Source organism: Gracilinanus agilis, chromosome 2 (assembly GCF_016433145.1).
Source record: "Gracilinanus agilis isolate LMUSP501 chromosome 2, AgileGrace, whole genome shotgun sequence".
In the NCBI taxonomy this organism is placed as follows: domain Eukaryota; kingdom Metazoa; phylum Chordata; class Mammalia; order Didelphimorphia; family Didelphidae; genus Gracilinanus; species Gracilinanus agilis.
Genome location: NC_058131.1, coordinates 643,707,518 through 643,725,695, shown reverse-complemented (window position 1 = coordinate 643,725,695; position 18,178 = coordinate 643,707,518). Strand labels below are relative to the sequence as shown.

Below are 18,178 nucleotides of genomic sequence, written 5' to 3'. Positions count from 1 at the left end.
CACAGCTAGGAAGTGTCTGAGGTCAGATTTGAACCTAGAACCTCCCATCTCTAATCCTGGCCTGCTAAGCACTGAGCTGCACTTGTCCCCTGATGTATTATTTTCAATCTTTTTACTAGCATCAGATGGTATATGCAGTTTGATAAATGATAATTGTAAAGAAACTTACAAATCCATGTTCAGCAACATATGTTGGCAACCCACTAACAAGAGACCAGTGATCTGCAGGAGGTGTCCTTAGGTTAAAAAAAGAAAAAGGAAATTATGGGACAGATAAATATGAGCTAAATAAAATCTGTCAGTAAATGAGATAAAAATCATTTGCCACTCACAACCTCATTCATAAGAATACTTACTGAATGACTTTGATCTCTTCTTTTCCATGTAGAATATAATCAATAATCTTATAAAAGATAATTTCCTAAATGAAAGGGACAGGTTAAGAACCATAGTTATAAGGAACAAAGAAGCCTCTTTCTTGTAAGAAACTTGTATTTTGAGAAATATTTTTCATAAGGACACTTTAAAGCAGAGAGTCTTGCATCTTCTCTACCACTCATCTCCCCCAAGATATCTTTTCTTCCTAATATAAATGTCTGTGTCTATGGATTATAAGTTATAACAGAACTAAGAGTAAGTCACTGCCTACTTAGCTACACAATAAACCTATTTCTGACTAAATTTAGTTCTTTAAAAAAATTGAATTTTAGTCAAATTTGGGGGGGGGGGGTAGGGAAGAATATGTTCATTCATAATATTACCAGATTTAATCTTTTCCTTCCCCAAACTTTTAACTTTGATTGTTTCAGTGATACAGAAATAGCGTGATAAAGATTGAAATTTGATCTCAAAAAGTCATATCTAGCTCAATTTTAAGTGAGAGTTTGCTTTTTCCCATCTGTAAAATAAAGTTTCATAATTTTTTAAAAATAAAATCCCTTGCCTTCTGTCTTGGAATCAATACTACATATTGGCTCCAAGGCAGAAGAGTGGTAAGGGCTAGGCAATGGGGGCTAAGTGACTTGCCCACGGTCACACAGGTAGGAAGTGTATGAGGTCAGATTTGAACCTAGGACCTCCCATCTCTAGGACTGACTCTCAATTTACTGAGTCACCCAGCTGCCCCCTAAAGTTCCATAATGATAGAGACTATGTCTTGACTAAGTGAATGAATGAAAAGGTGTTTATTAAACATTTACTATATGCTAAGCACTGGAGATATAAATAAAAGGAGCCCTCAGTTTACATTCTAATACTGGGAGACCGTACATATAGGGAATTGTTGATCAGGGAGGGGTGCTTAGGTCTTGAAATTTATAGGGATGGTGATTTGAATCATGGAGGAGGAGGCATAGATTGACATAATTCTTCCAGGAACAATGGCAAGGATGAATGTTTTATGGTCCCCTTGGTATGGAACTCAAGTTTCTCCAGTGCTCAAGAGAACCATAGAATATTTGGAGCTAGAAGAAAGTGAGGAAGGGGGTTGAAGATGAACCTTGAATGGTTGTTGAATTCACTAAACTAGAGGTAAAGGAAGTTTTCAGAGGCTACCTGCAATTACAAAGTGGTTATAGGGAGTGAAGTAAAGTATGGCTGCTGTCTTCCTGAGGTAGTGAACCAAAAACATCAATTCCAGTTAGGACGGTGAGCTCCAGGGTATACATCTTTTCCAAAATCTAGCACAGGATTTTACATAGTTTGTTTGTTGGATGGGTGAATAGATTAATGGCTAAATGGATTGATGGATGGATAGATAGATGGATGAATGGATGGATAGATAAATGATTGGATGAGTGACTCTCCTAGTCCACATTTGTTTGTGTGGAATCTCTCCCCAAAATAGAACCAGGACCCAGGATTTTCTTCCATCCAGTACAATGTGAAATGAGTCAAGGAAAGCCTTTCTTTGAACTTACCCTGCCATCTGGTGTCTTGGGACCTTTGTAAGGTTCTACTTCACCAAGCTTGATGGGCCACTCATCATAGAACTCCTTCAAACAATTAGGTTTGAATATTATTCAGCAAAATAGTTCACTAATCAATATGTTCTAGATACATCTTGTGTGATCATATAGTTAGTGTATTTTGAAGCATTTCCTACTCACAGACATAGAATTGTCCAAATTACTTTAGAAGTCATCTAGTACAACACTCTCACCTTATAGATGAAGAAACAGGAAAAGAGAGTTAAGTGACTTTCCCAAGGTCACACAGCTAACTAGTCAGTAGAACTAGGACTAGAATTTAGAGTAGTATTCTTTCTATACCACTACAGCTTTTTGCTTACACCACTTCAAATATCAAGGACATTAAGAAAAAATGATCATTAATAGACATGGGGTTTAACTACCATGGATTACAAATAGGTGAGCAACAAGCTCTCTATCCTTCACCAAAAGTGATAAGCACTCTCAAAGATTCTCTTTTTAAATTAAAAAAAATTGTCACAAAGCCAAGAGCTGCAACTTAATCTGAGACAAGCACTTGCAATATATTTTTAGCTAGTCATTTAAATAGATCGGGCAAATTGTCAAGCTAATTGCATTTTCTATGATGAGTGTATGATTCACACGAGACTGTAGATAGGGGGAAAAATCAATGGAATGATGAAAACCTTTTCTTTGGTCATGTCCAGTAGGCCAATGGAGTATCTTTCACAGTTCAAATAGGTTCTTATGGTATATAGGGCTTTGTGAAATTGTCGCTCAATATCTGTAAGTTCTTCAAATACTTTGTTGGCCGACCATAAAAGGACCTGTGAATAGTTGTAAGAAAAAAGAAAGAATGAAATATATAGTCTCTACATATATTAGAAAGATTAGAGTATTTACATCAGGCAAAACAAATATTATTTATGATGATATTTTATGAATATATTAAACAGACTTCCAATGTACCCAATTCTCCCTAAAGTAGAATTGAGAGTGGATAACTGAAAATACAGTAAGGAGACATCTTTCATGGATTAAACAATGGGGACAGAAAAGGTAGTATACTATTCTAACATGCAGAACTGTACCAAGAGAAAACTTGAATGTATAAATCTCTGAAAATGGTAACTAAGAAAGGGGCAGAGTGAACAAGAAGGACTGAGGGCAAGTTTTGGTCTTTTGCTTCCTATTTATAGATTTATCTTTTACTTCTGTTTTCTTTGCCAAGGAGAATGATGTTTAGAATGGGAAGGAAAGAACAAAAATGGCTAATAGGAAGTTGATACCAAAGATAAATGAGGAGATAGAGAGTGCCTAGTGGTCCAGATAGAAAGCCATAATAAACTTATGCTTAGCACAGTTCCTAGCACATAGTAGGTGCTTAATAAATGTTGGTTGAGAGATTAATTACAGGCTAGAGAAACAAAGGAACTGTCAAATGCAATTGCTGAGCCAATATCAGTGATATTTAAAAAATTCTGAAGAATAGAAGCAGAGACTGAGCGGCCTAAGTGTTCGAATTGTCAAAAAAGAAAAGAGAGGGGAGATGGAAACTGTAGGCTAATGAGCTGGGCTTGATTGTTGGCAAAATACTGGAATGTATTATTAAACTGATGATTTAATCATAAAAAGGAAGCTGTGAGTATACATACCATTACTATTTCATAATAGGTCATATCAGACTAACTTTGCTACTTTTTTATACCTGGAATTGGTAGATCAGGAGGACATTGTAAATATACATTTATCTATATTTTAGCAAAGCATTTGACTAAGTGTTTCTATTCTTGTGAAAAATATGAAGATTTGGATAATATTAGAGTACAATTAGGAAGATTCAGAATAAGTTGAATAGATGAACCCCAAAGAATAATTATTAATGGTTCAATGTGGAGATCTCCAATAAATGGTCCCAGAAATCCATGCTTGATCATATCCATTTTATCATTTATATTCATGATTTGAATAAAGGCAGAGATGGCAGAAAAGGCAGAGATGTTTATCAAGTTTGCACATGACATAGAACTAAGAAAGATGGATAATATATTGGACAACTAAGTTGGGATTAAAAAAGACTGATGAGATTGAGCACTGACTAATAAGATGTAGTTTATTAGGAATAAATGTAAAGTTTTATACTTGGGTTCAAAAAACCAATTCCACAAGTGGCACAGTGGAGAAAGCATAAATAGCAACTTGTCAGAAAAACATCTCAGAGTTTTAGTGGACTACAAGTTCATGTGAGTCAAAAATATTATATGGGCAACCAAAAATCTAGTACAAACTTAGAATGCATTAAGAGAGTTCAGAACTGGAAGAAAATAATATTAACATTTAATTTTCTATATTGCTTCAAGGTTTATAAAGCACTTTCGCTGTGCTATTTCATTTGATAACAAATCTACTATACTTTATCCAGGACAAATAATATCTAGTCTTGTATTTGGTTCTGGATATAAAATTCCAGGAAGGCTGTCAGGTTTTTTTTTAAAAAAAATTTATTCCTTAAAAACTCTTATCTCCCATCATAGAATCAATATAATGTATTAGTTCTAGAGCAGAAAAGGTAAAGAGGGACTGGGCAATGGGGGTTAGATAACTTGCCCAGAGTCACAAAGCTAGGAAGTGTCTGAGGTCAGATTTGAACCTAGGCCCTCCCATCTCTTAGCCTGGCTCTCTATCCACTGAGCCATCTAAATGCCTCCTTGTTTTATTTTTTAAAAACAAGGTCTTATTAGGCATCCACTATGTTCCAGGCACTTTGTTAAATGATGGGGAGTCAAAGACAGAAACAAAACAGTTTCTGTCCTCAAGGAACTTACATTCCATTAGGAGAGAGAACATAGGTGCATAAAAGTATATAAAAAACATGAGTTTATGAAAATCTGAGGACACTTTGAGAAGTAGAAGAAACCCTAGCTACTGTAGGCATAGGAAAGATCTCATGTAAGAGGCAAAATTTAAGCTGAGCTTTGAAGGAAACAAGGCATTCTAGGAGGAAAAGGTAAGAACAGGTGTTCCAAATATAGGGAACAGCCTTAGAGCAATCATGACAAGATTTGGTGACATCCTTCTGCCTTGACAAGCCTTTGACATGTGTTCACAGAAACACTCTCTGTCTCTGTGTCTGTCTGTCTCTGTCTCTCTGTCTCTCTCTGCCTCTATCTGTCTGTCTGTGTGTTTCACCCTCTCTCTCTTTCATGCACTGGCTCTGGATTTCCTTCTCTTTCTTTTTTTTCCATTAAGAACAACTTTAGGCTCAGAATTGACCCATCAGGTGTCTCATTTCTGTAAGAATTTTGTCATCATAAGCCCCTAGCACTAGAATCATTCTCTGGAAATAGCACTAGAACCTCGTACATACTTGGGCACAGAATTTGAAACACCAGCACAGTCTATCAGCCTCTGATCCACCATAGTACCCACTATCTATATGCTCCCATTTCCCTGTTTACAACTACTGCTTAGTAGAGTGCCTGGCACATAGTAGGTGCTTTAAGATGCTTATTGACTGATTATATTCAACAACTTCTCCTTCTCCCCCCAAAATCAAAAGGCTGGACTTCAGGCCCTGGGCCAGACCATAATCAACAGTACCAAGCCTAGGAAGAGCAGTACAGAGATTATTTGTGGCACAGCTAAATTATCTCTACATAGCTCTCAATCTGCCTCAGCAATCTCAACCCTCATCCCCACGCCACCTCCTAGGGATTCTGGAGAAATTTGGGCCCATTGCCCCTTGTGTACCTTTCTCAGAATTGTTAGCAAAACAATATTTTGGTGACTGGCTTCATTGTTCCTTTACCTGAGTTTTTCGAGTTTCAATACTGTGGAGATATGCCATGTGGTGCTGCCTTAGAACAAGAGAAACAAAACTGAGGTATTTGGAAAAAACCTACAAATAAAAAAAGGAAAGAAAAATAGGATTAATTATTAAATTCATCAGAGTGGGATATATATAGGATATATATGTGAAATATATAGGTTTAATATTAAATTCATTAGAGGGGGAGATATATAGGTTACATATCAGAAATATATAGGTTTAATATAGTAAACTCCCTATATAGAAACTTCTTCCACTGATGCAGATAGATTATTTGTTGTTTGGTTGTGTCCCACTCTTTGTGAACCCATTTGGGATTTTCTTGTTAAAGAAATTGGACTGTTTTACTATATCCTTCTAGGACTCATTTGACATATGAGGAAACGGAGGCAAAAAGGGTTAAGTGACTTGCTCAGGTTCACACAGCTGGTAAGTGTCTGAGGCCAGATTTGAACTCACGGAGCTGAGTCCACTCCATCACCTAGCTTCCCTAGATAGACCACTACCTATTTAATGAATTTAATATAGTTTACAGGCTTCAAGATGCCTGGATTTCTGATAAATTAAATGACTTGTCCTTAAATACGCAGCAGAGGCAGATCTCAAATCTAGGTCTCCCTGACTCCAAGACTGGCCGTGTGGGCTTTATGCCACGCTGCCTTTCATTCCGAGACAAGAAGCAGAGGAGGACGAAGTCTCGTTTCTAATCCCGGTCCATTAAAAACGGAAGCTCCATCTGCTCCTCGCCGTCTCTTACCTCTTCATCCTGCTTCGTAAATTCGGGCGCGTTCACTTTGTTCACAGCCATCACGACAGCGAGGACCTCCTTGCCCATCGTGATAGGCATTGCCAGCATGTTCTTAGTGGTATAACCAGTTTGCTTATCCAGAAAGTCAGAAAAGTGGCTGTTCTGAAATAAAAGAAATATTTATGCACTTATTAAAGTCGTTCAGGCAGATCCGCCTTTTGCGTAAGGGCATGCGTTCGTTCTGGGAAAAAGGAGACTTTAGATATTACCATTCCCTGGCGCTCGCCTCCTTCCTCAATCCTGGATGAGGGGAGCTACTCTTCCTTTGGGTGAGATTTTTTTTTTTTTTAAACCACTCCCGCCCTCAACTTCTCCCCTTTTGGAAGAATGGCTTTCTTTCCAAAAAACAGAGGGAAGTAAAATAGGACGGCGTCCCCTCCAACGCCATCCCAAACTAGTCAGAACGCACCTCCCTACTCACTACCCAGCCACTGCCGGCTCATGGACGTATTGCCTAGAGAGATCTTGATAGAAGTTTTCTCTTTCTGCCCTGGGGAGTTAGAAAAATAATTTCCCCCTCTGCTTTGAGTCCCCCAATCATTGTTGGTTAAAAAAAACAAAAACACAAAAAACTTGCAAGATATGAGAGTTTTTGAATAATATGGAAATAGGTATCAAGTGATAACATTTGTACAACCCAGTGGAATTGCTTGTCAGCTCTAGGAGGGGGAGGGGAAGAAAATCAATCATATAGCTAATACTTAAATATTTAAAATACTCAATATTTTAATACTCAATATTTTAATATTTAATATGTTATTCAATATATTGATTACTCATAATTATACATAAAATTTATAATAATTATTTAATATATTAATACTTAAGTATTTAAACATATTTTTAAATAAATATTTAAATAATGAATAAAAATAAAAAAATAAGAAATGACAGTTTAAAATTTGTTTTTCCTCCCAGATGCCCTTTAATTTTCCTTCTCTGATTCAATTCAGCAATGGTACACCTAGATTAGCAAGCTCACACATACATCCCCTTCCCAGAAAGGCATGAGAAGAGCCAAAGAAACCTAAAAGGAAAAGAAGAATGAAGAATAAACACCTTAGAGTCTGTAGTGGGGGTTTGGGTGGGTGGACGATATAGTCAGCAATACAACCTCTGTTCCTTTATGTCACATGTAATATCCACTCACTCAGCCCAGTCTTGGAGTCTGGTACTGATGGGCTCAGAGCTCTGCCTTCCACTTCCATTTGCTCATGTGCTTCTCTGGCTACTTCTCCTCCTTTACCCCAGCCCCTTGTTTACCTACTTCTCTGATTTCCTTTCCCATAATCCCTCAGAGGGGAAGGGCCAAAGTTTGGCCCCATCAGTCATAAGGTCAAATTCCCTGAAGGATCAAAGACTGTGGTTTTTGCCTGAGAAAGTCTCCATCCTTCTTATCTATCTCCTTGGCAACAAGTCAATGCCACAAATGAAACCATATAATAAAAGTGGGATTGGGGAGTGATTCCACCGGAGCAATTTTCTAAATGGATGATTGGCTGAATGAAGTTAGAGTTGGATTTTGCAGCTTTATTAGTAGAATTTTAAGGAAACTGAGATATGGGCTGGTCAGGTAGTGAGGATGAAGGATAACCGAGAGTACGTGTGTTCCACTGATATTCCCACTGTTTGAAGGGAAAGAAAGGAAGGTTCCTAGTTTGTTTCATGGCCCTATGTGATAAAATGAGGGGAAGAGATTGCCAAAAGTCTCATGGGACAGATGAACGTGATAGGTTGTGACCTTCATGGTAGGATTTGGTTATAACCAAAGCAGTGGTAAAGCTCAAATGAGAGAATGGATGTAAAGTATTTTGCAAGTCTCAAAACTCTATATAAATGCCAATTTTTATTATTATTCTCCAGTCACCAGTACTCCAATGTGGTGATAACTTAAATCCATAAATTTTCTAAAGCACTCAAGCACTGTTTATGGAGCAATATATAGGTGTGCTGGAAAAAACAAAAATGAACAACCATTTTGGGTGTGTGTGTGGAAATATGTGCACATACTTTTAAGTTTCATTTGCATTACGATTGCTTTATTCACTCTAGAAATCAACAAAATAATAAAGCAAGTTTGTGATCTGTAGTGATCGGGATTTCTGAGGTGCAAAAGCTCACAACAAAAATGCAACTTGCAAGCCAGCTAGAGCAGACTCCAGTATAGCCCTGGTTAGAATGCATTTTCAGGGTAATATTATAGAGAGGAATAATCATAACTGATACCTTATCCTACTAAAAAGTCTGCAAAGGTCCTTATTGGATGTTATTTCATTCAATTCTTACAATCCTTTGAGGTAGATGCTAATATGATCCCCATTTTACAGGTGGACCTGAGAAAATGCGCAGGATCACAAACTAATAATAAGTGTCAGAGCTGGATTTTGAATTCAGGGCATTCCAATGTCAAATCTAGTATTCTAGTCAATGTATCTGGCTGCCTATATGCAACTCTGGTGCCTACTTGTATAGTTGTGAGCACAAATGACAATCTAAGTAGCTATTTTTCATAGATCTGAAAGTTTCTGCAGAACGGATAATTCTCACTTTCAGAAAGGATTACATCAAAGCCATTCAGGATAATTCTCTAGGAAAAGTGGTCTTGTAGAAGTCCACTCCTGGGCCCTGTCTATATTATCAAGATTTTTTCCCCATTTCCTTTTCTTCCTGTGCCCTTTTTTGTGCTCATTGGAGATGAAGTATATATAGCTCTAGGCTAGACATTCGCTATCATTTCTGCTAACATCTTGGCCTTTTGGGCCTCAGAGAAGAAGAAGAATGTAATAAAATTGTGAGACATTATTAGCAAATAGTTTTGCTGTCAGAGTTATTATTACAATAGGAGATGGTGACTAGACTTGTGCGGTCACTGCTCTAGGGAAGACTTGAGTGAGGAAACTTTCTCTACATGCATCTCATTTTAGTGTGCTTTGCTCTTTGTTGCCTGGTTTGTGGCAACTTATGTTGAGCAAATCTTTTTTAAGCAGAACGTGCTCATGTGCTATATCTGTCACATTTGGTAATTTTCCCAATATTTAAACTTTTTCATGATTATTGTATCTGTTACGGCGTGATCATGATTTTTGATATTACTATTATCATCGTTTGGGGGAGTACCACAAACCTGGCCCTTGTAAAATGGGGGACTTAAGCAATAAATGTTGTATGTGTTCTCTCTGCTCCACCTACTAGCTGACCAGTCTCTCCCCCTTTCCTCAGGCCTTCTCATTCCCTGAGATACAACGATATTGAAAATAGGCCAATTAATAACCCTATAATGGCCTCTAGGTGTGCAAGTGAAAGGAAGAGTCAACTGATGTGGCAAACTTTATTGTTGTCTTATTTTAAGAAATTGCCACAGCCACCTCAACCTTCAGCCACCACCATCCTGATCAGTCATCAGCCCTCAGTCCTGAGGCAAGACTCCCCCACAGCAAAAAGAATAGAACTTGCTGAAGGCTCAGATGATGGTGAGCATTTTTTAGCAATAAAGTATTTTTAATTAAGGTATGAACATTTCTTAAGACTTAATACTATTACACACTTAATAGACTTAAAACAGCTGTGTGACCCTGGGCAAGTCACTTGACCCCCATTGCCCACCCTTATCACTCTTCCACCTATGAGCCAATACACAGAAGTTAAGGGTTAAAAAAATAGACTTAAAAATAGTATAAATATAACTTTTATATGCAGTAGGAAAAAAATTCATGTGACTCACTTTATTGCAATATTTGCTTTATTTTGGTAGTCTGGAACCAAATCCACAATATCTCAGAGGTCTGCAGGTACCAAGAAACAAGTTTGCACCTTCTCTACAAGTTATAGCCAGCCCAATCACAAAACCAGCCAATGGGTTGACTTAGTAGGTACCATGTTCCCTCTCACTAGAGATTTTCAGTGGAAGGTTGGTTGGGTATGTCATGAGAATTCTTGGTCAATTAGGGGTTGTATTAAATGTTTGAGGTCCCTTCCAACTCTGAAATTGATTCCACAAAGCAACTATGAGGCACATAGTGTAAGTATTACAATCTCCTTTTTTATAGAAGAAGCTGAAGCTCTCAGAAGTAGAGAGACTTGTGATCAAGAAGCAGAATTAGAAAATGGTGCCAGGATTCTGACTCCAAGTCCTTCATCCACTATCGTGTTGCTTCTCACTATGTTGAGTCTGCAACACCATTTTCTTGGTTCACATACCAAATAATCCTCAGATATTGAAATTACACATTTTTAATAGTGGAAATTTGAAATTAATAAGACAGAAGAGCCCCTTAATAGGAATTGATTTGGGGAAAGAAGCTGGAAACAACACTATGAAAATGATGAGAAATTGAAAAATCTGAACTTCCCTTTAGCATCTCACTTTGGAACCTAGGTTGAAATTCTTCAACATGCTGTGAGTAATCTACAGACAGAAGAGCAGGTTCATGAGAGAAGAACATGTTCATAAGTGAATAAGTGATAAAAATAATTAAAAGGTGGGCAGCCGATGAATGGAGAAGTGATCTCCAGCCCAGAAGCCCTCTTTTCCCACCAGGAGAGGGGAATGGGCTTTCAGAAATCTGTATATGGGTCTCTTCAGGATCCTTTTCTAGAGGTAGGGGTTCATGAGCTAAGGCAGAGATAAGGCAGTTCATGAGGTTTATATTAAAATTAACTGTGTAGGGGCAGCTAGGAAGCACAATGGATAGAGTACTAGGCCTGGAGGCAGGAGGACTTGGGTTCATATCTGGAGAAATAGAGGAACAATCTCAGTAGCATTAAAGTAGGACAAACAAGTAAGCATATTTTTAAAGGAAGAAACAAAGGGAGAACAGGAATCAATTTTGTTATTCAGTCATTTTTCAATCATGTCCAATTCTTCATGGGCCCATTTGAGGTTTCCTTTTTTTTTCTTTTTTTAAAAAGTAATTAAGAAAATTTTTCCATGGTTACCTGATTCATGTTCTTTCCATTCCCTCGTCCCACCCCCTCCCATAGCCAAAACACAATTCCACTGGGTTTTACATGTGTCATTGATCAAGACCTATTTCCATATTATTAATATTTGTAGTAGGGTGATCATTTAGAGTCTACATCCCATTTGGAGTTTTCTTGACAAAGAAACTGCAGGGTTTTGCCATTTCCTTCTTTAGTTCATTTTGCAGATAAGGAAAGTGAGGCAAACAGAGTTAAATGACTTGTCCAGGGTCTTACAGTAAGTGTCTGAGGCCAGGTTTGAACTCATGAGGTTTGAGTCTTCCTAACTCCAAGCTCAACACTCTATCCGTTGCTGTACCTAGCTGCCCATAATAGGAATCATAGACCTAGTTTATAGGTTTCAGTGTTCTATAGGACTTTGGACAAACTCCTTAAATTTCTCTGGTCCAAACATTTGGAAAATGAAGACATTAGAATTAAATGGTCTCTGGGGGCTCTTCGACATCTTTGATTCTAGAGTTTTTGTGTTAAAATTCACATCTATAGTAAATAAGTTCTTAGTGAGGCAACTCAACCCAGGACTCCTGACTTCTAAAGGAAAAGAAGGTAATATCGAGTCTACCCACTTGGTAACCATCACAAGCAAAATTTATCCCCAAGAGTCACTTTGGGGACACATTCTAATTTAAAGATATCCTGGCACAAAGACAAAATTCTCTCACTTTGGAAAATAATCTCTCTGTATTTTTCTACCCCAACACTCTCCTTTGTAGAAGTCTACTGCCATCTCCCCAAAACTTGGCTCCCTTCGGGAATTTTTTTCCTACCAGGATCATACTTCCAGATTAGAAACAATTCTAGTTGCATTTTCCACAAGCACCAGGGCTAGTCTTCTCTGAGAAGAATGTTCTTTTCTTAAAAAACAAAAACAAAAAATAACCCAAAACACCCAACTTGTTTTTTGAGATACCTTTTGTCTTTACTGGCAATGTTTCCTTAGAATGCCCCAGTTGGATCCCTAACCTGGCATCACAGAAGATTTCATGAGGCAAATAGTTAGTCACTTTATGCTCAACCCTGGGGAAAAACATTTACTCACCAGGAAGAACAGATGAATTGATAACATATTTGGAACAAACAATCTGCCAACCTCAGAAACTGTGGGATGTGGGTTTAATAAGCCCTCAGGAAGCCCCAAGATCTTGTCTATCAGATAACAGGAAAAGAGGGTAGCAAAATTAGGAAGAAGCTTCCTTTATTAGCCCTCTCCCTACTTGTGCCAGGTAACAGAGGGGGCTAATAGGCATAGGTCCCGAGGCTACATGTTTTGCTTTTCCATGAGAACCTCCCTGAAAAAAAAAAACAAAACAAAACCCAAATGATTCATATTGTGCTCAGGTCACCTACCTTGGTTACATCCAGAATATTAAAGGATTTTTTGGTATGAGCAACCCAACCCACAATCCCAATGTCTAGAGGAAAAATAGTTTCTCTGTCAGGAGGCACGAGGTTCTCCTCCAGCCTGGAGGTTGGGGTCACATCGAGCAGTCTTGATGCCACCTCCGGAATTCCATTGCGTGATCGGCAAATGAACATGCTACAGCGATCGGCAGACAGCAACTGGGATAGCCTCCTTAGACCCTTGTGCACCACTGCCTCCATACTGGCTGCTTCCTCGCGCATGTTCTGGAGCATCTCAAAGATCACGGCTGACTCCTCCACTTGGGTCATCTCATGGAAGGAGACCCCGTCCTTGAGGGACGCCGGGCTGCTTTTGAAGACCTCTCCCAGCACCTCCACCCGCAGCTTTTTGTCAAAATACTCCTTAGCAAACTGAGGGTTATTTCCTAAATATTTCTCAACATCCTCCTTGGTGATCTCACCCATTTTGTCTTTGCCCTTTTCTTTGGCTTCTGAAGAACTGAATTGCTTGTGAAATAATAACAGCAGCGGTGATGGGAGTGGAGGGACACACGCTCTCACAGGAGGCTACTGAGGAAACGGCGAAAGAGAGGTACCACTTCCCAGAGGAGACATCTTGCAGCAGCTCCCCAGCCTTCTCAAATCCCAAAGATGTGACAGAAGGTGCTGGCTTAATGTCCTCTTAGCAGGGTAGCCTGGAAGCTGTGACTTTAAGAGATGTTCAGGACACTAAACCCTGTGGGCATAATTAGCTCCTAAATCCTGAGAGAATCATTTGAGCATCTTAGATCAATCCATTCTTAGACTTCAAATCACAAATGACTGTCCTAGGCAGTGGCATAGCATTGATTAACGTCTTCAGCAAGAACAAAACTCGAGGGAATTTCAGAAATTGTATTTATTCAGTATCCTTTTTGCAAAGCGACTGCCTTTTCATTGAAGCAAAGACTCTCTTTAATTTTAAACTGCTAATAAGGATTTTAGAAGTGTGTCCTACTTCTTCAGAAAGGTGGGCCATTTTCAAGGACCTTTAATTCTAATCAAGGAAGAAAACTTTATTTAAACAAAATCTTTAATGATGTGACTGTGAAGTAAGTTATGAAACAAGGCATAATAATATAGGATGTTAGTTGTATAAGTTTTAGCCATTAGAATTCAATGTTGTGTGTTTGAATCAACATTTATGATATGTAGATATTACTATTAATGATGCAACACAAAATAATATCTATAACAGGGAAGAATGATGGAGAAATCCACTGTGTCACCATTTACATTGTAAACATGATATTCTTAACTTCCCCTATTTTAAGAATACATCTAATGCTCTGATGATGGATGGCAGGCAGGAGCCTTGTTGTTAGTTCCCTAACCAAAACTGAGCACAGTGCATGGCACATAAGTCTCTTAGCGAATGCCTGTGGTTTGAAGGTTGATTTTGTATATATCTTCCATTTACTTATCCATGAACATATTATCTCCTCCTAATACATGGCAAGCTCTCTGAGGTCAAGGGACGGCTTGATTTTTGTACCTGTATCCCCAGCCCCCAGCATAATGCTTTGCAAAGTGCAGGTGTATAATAAATATTTGTTAAATGAATGATGGATTCTCTTTGGTCTTTGCTCAGGACTTCATCCACGATATTAGTCAGCATCTTTGAAGACACTTTGTTTGACTTTGATATTTAGCAGACTATTGAACAAAATTATTGCTGGTCTAAGTGTCATGGAATCTTTACATGTACATGGTAGACACCTTGTGTAAAGAGAGTCTTTAAAACTAGATTCTGTGCTCTTGAGTTAAATGCTTTTTTTGGGTAATAAATAAAGGATAAACAAATAGGATATTAGATTTTGATTATGTAACAATCCAGGCAAGAGATGGGCTGACCACAAAATGCTCTGATTTTGAGTTAATTTCTTTTCTTCCCAAACTAGGACAAACTAGATCCCAGGGGATTTTGTAGCTAGTTCACCCCTTGCCCTGGGTGTTTACAATTATATTTTCTATACGGTATGTTTTCTATAATTGTCAATTGTGTGATTATGAAGTTATGGTTTGTTGTTTTAAAAAAAATCGATGAAAGTCTTCTTGTTCCCTTCTAGTATTTTTTCTGAGAATGCCTTTAATGCATTAATAGATCATTCTTATTTTTTAACTTAATTTAAATTTTTTTGTTACATTTTAAGTTTTAAGCTGTCTCTCACCCTCTTTCTCTATCCTGAACTAGAAAAAGCCATCATTTGATATTGTTATTTGATATTTGATACAGATATAGTTATGACTATATCTATCTATTTACATATAGATAGATCATATATTTATATCTATATGAAAGTACCATACTATGCATCAGATCTTTCTCTGGAAGTAGTTAATATCTTCCTTCATAGGTCCTTTGTAGTTGATTCGAATATCATAATAATCAGAATAGCTTTGTCATTCTTATAAACTTTATAGATAAAGTAAGTATCTGGGTTATTAGGGCATGGAGGCGACTTGGTTCTTGGAAGTTATACCAAGGCAACATAAGCCTTAGCAGGAAAGACCTCAAGTATAATCCCAACAGTGTCTCCCATTTGAGGAGCCTAAATATTTAAATATGGCGAGCCTCCTGACCAGAAGGTGGACACTAGATGAGGAATTTTTTGGCCAGAGTTTTCCATGAAACAGATACATAATCCTCTAGAGAAACTGAAAAAGAACTTGAGAAAACATCGTTATCCAACTCAACCTATTGTTTTCAAAAAATGAGAGCTACTAGATAAATGTAATAACATTGATTATCACCTTCTCTGGAAAGTTTAAACTATGTATAACAATCAACACAATGAAGGTGCTGAGAGAACCCAGAAACTACACCAGCTAGCAAATATTCTGTCTTATTACAAGTGGCATGACAGCCAAGGGCAACATCAGTTTAGAGCTCCAGCCCATTTTCAAAAAGTTATGGACAAGAATGGTGTAAAATCAGAAGTAGTGTTACCTAACTAACCATCCAAAAGCAAAAATGGAGAAAAGCACTAAAGCTAGCCTTCATGGATACAGGGAGACCTCCATGCCATCGTGATACTCTAGAGTATCTATATACTCTAGAGTACTAGAGTAGTTTTATGGAAGAAGATTACAATAAAAGATTCATAAAAATATCTGTTTTAGAAGTCTAGGCCAGAAAACCAGAAAAAGTAATTCATTTTAACATATATTTTCTTAGTGTATAGGACTAAAATAAAAATTTTTTAGAAAATATTATTTAAAAGTTTGATTCTAATTCAGATTACATCTACCAAAAATAATTAAAATAATAATAGCTTAAATTTACATAGTATTTTTATAATAACTTATATTTGCTTAATTACTTCAAGGTTTACAATAAAAGAATTAAATTTTTGCAAGAAAAAAATATCCCCCCCACCCCAAAATAAGGTCTCTAGACTGTGCCTGGTTGAAGGACAGTTAAATGGCTTACACTTTTATTAAATATCAATTTAGTCTATGAAATAGCAGGCTGAATTGTAGAGTAAAATAAATGTGTTTTATTTTCTTTATTTTTTATGTGATTTTTGGATCATTTTATTGATATCTCATTACAGCCAAGTATTTTTCATGAAAATGTTTGCCAAAAAAAGTTGTTTGGAAGTAAAAACAGAGAGAGTAGATGTGCTTGATTTTATTGAGATCATCACACTAAAGCTACCTTTCAGATGTGGCTTTGTCTTAACCCATTGATTCCTTGGTCTGGTCTACTATTCCACAATTCTCCTTCCTCTCCCTAATTCCTACTCTTACTCTTCCCAGCACACACATTTGAACCAAGAGGACCAAACAGTTGGTCCTATCACACTTGTTTTCTCTTAACTAAGTGAAGACATTTGATTGGGAAGAGGAAGAAGGGAAAGAGAAGGAAATGAAGATTTATTAAGCACTTACTAAGTGCCAAGCATATGGCAAGTGCTTTACAAATATCTCATCTGATTCTCACAATAATCTTGTGAGATTTATCCATTTTACAGTAAAGGAAACTACAACAGACAGAGGATAAGTGACTTGCCCAGGGTCACATACAGGTAAGAAGTATCTGAACCTAATTTCTTTTTTAAACCCTTACCTTAAAAAGAAAAAGTAAACAAACAAACAAACAAAAAACCTCTTACTTTCTGTCTTAGAATCAATACCAAGTATAAGTTCTAAGGCAAAAATTCAGTAAAGGCTAGGCAATTGGAGGTAAGTGACTTGCCAGGGTTACACACAGCTGGGAAGTTCTGAGGCCACATTTGAATCCAGGATCTCCCATCTCCAGACCTGGTTCTCTATCCACTGAGCCACCTAGCTGCCCCCAGAGGCTAGATTTTAATTCAGTCTTCCTGACTCCATGGAACAGCTAAGTGGTACAGGGAATAGAACACCTCAGACACTTGCTAGCTGTGTGATCCAGGGCAAGCTACTTAACCCTGTTTGTCTCAGTTTCCTCATCTGTAAAATGAACTGGAGAAGAAAATGGCAAACCAGTCCGGTATCTTTGCCAAGAAAACCCCCAATGGGGTCGCAAAGAGTTGGACATGACTGAAACGACACACATACACACACACACAGACTTCAGGCTTAGCTACTGAATCACCCAGCTGCCTCTGATTTGCTTTGGTTTGACAGGAGAAATAGGTATGACCAAACCTTTCTTTAGATAATCAAACTAGGTCACTCCAGGGACAATTCAGATGTTGTTTTCTCTAAGCACAGACAGCCTAAATTTTTAGCCAAATGAATTTAGCTGTTTGATTGCTTTGATATAATTCAAAGCATTCTAAGGGGAAAAATAGTTGAACTCATCTTTGGCTGCCATATTGCTATAACAGTAGGCAACTGAATGAAATTTTCATTATTCAGCTTATTGTGGCATCTCGAAAACAAAGTATAAAGTTAAGAGTAGATGGTTGGGGCAGCTACTTGGATCAGTGGATAGAGAGCCAGGCCTGGAGATGGGAGATCCTGGATTCAGATACTTCTTAGTAATGTGACCCTAGGCAAGTCACTTCATCCCAATTGTCTCACTGTTACTTCTAAGACAGAAGGGAAGGGTTATTTAAAAAAAACAACAACATGTACAAAAAAAAGAGTTCAATTCCTGCTTGATGAACATCCACAAGTCTCAGGCTAGGGGTGAACTTTTTTTTTAAATAGGATAATGCACAGTATGATAGAAAGAGAGAGAGAGAGAGAGAGAGAGAGAGAGAGAGAGAGAGAGAGAGAGAGAGAGAGAGAGAGAGA

The 18,178-nt window shown here is 37.7% G+C and overlaps 1 protein-coding gene across 1 annotated transcript in view; it reads right to left on the bottom strand.

The window, feature by feature from the left end:
* PDE6C (phosphodiesterase 6C) overlaps positions 1–13,375 on the bottom strand; it is an 86,580-nt gene extending 73,205 nt beyond the window's left edge. Inside the window, exons 1-7 of the mRNA XM_044662636.1 lie at positions 12,896–13,375; positions 6,518–6,670; positions 5,740–5,829; positions 2,618–2,758; positions 1,920–1,994; positions 357–421; positions 170–236 (exon numbers count right to left, since the gene is read on the bottom strand). Of these exons, the coding sequence (XP_044518571.1) occupies positions 170–236; positions 357–421; positions 1,920–1,994; positions 2,618–2,758; positions 5,740–5,829; positions 6,518–6,670; positions 12,896–13,375 (1,071 nt within the window). The remainder of the gene's footprint in view (positions 1–169; positions 237–356; positions 422–1,919; positions 1,995–2,617; positions 2,759–5,739; positions 5,830–6,517; positions 6,671–12,895) is intronic.
* Positions 13,376–18,178: the final 4,803 nt, after the last annotated feature.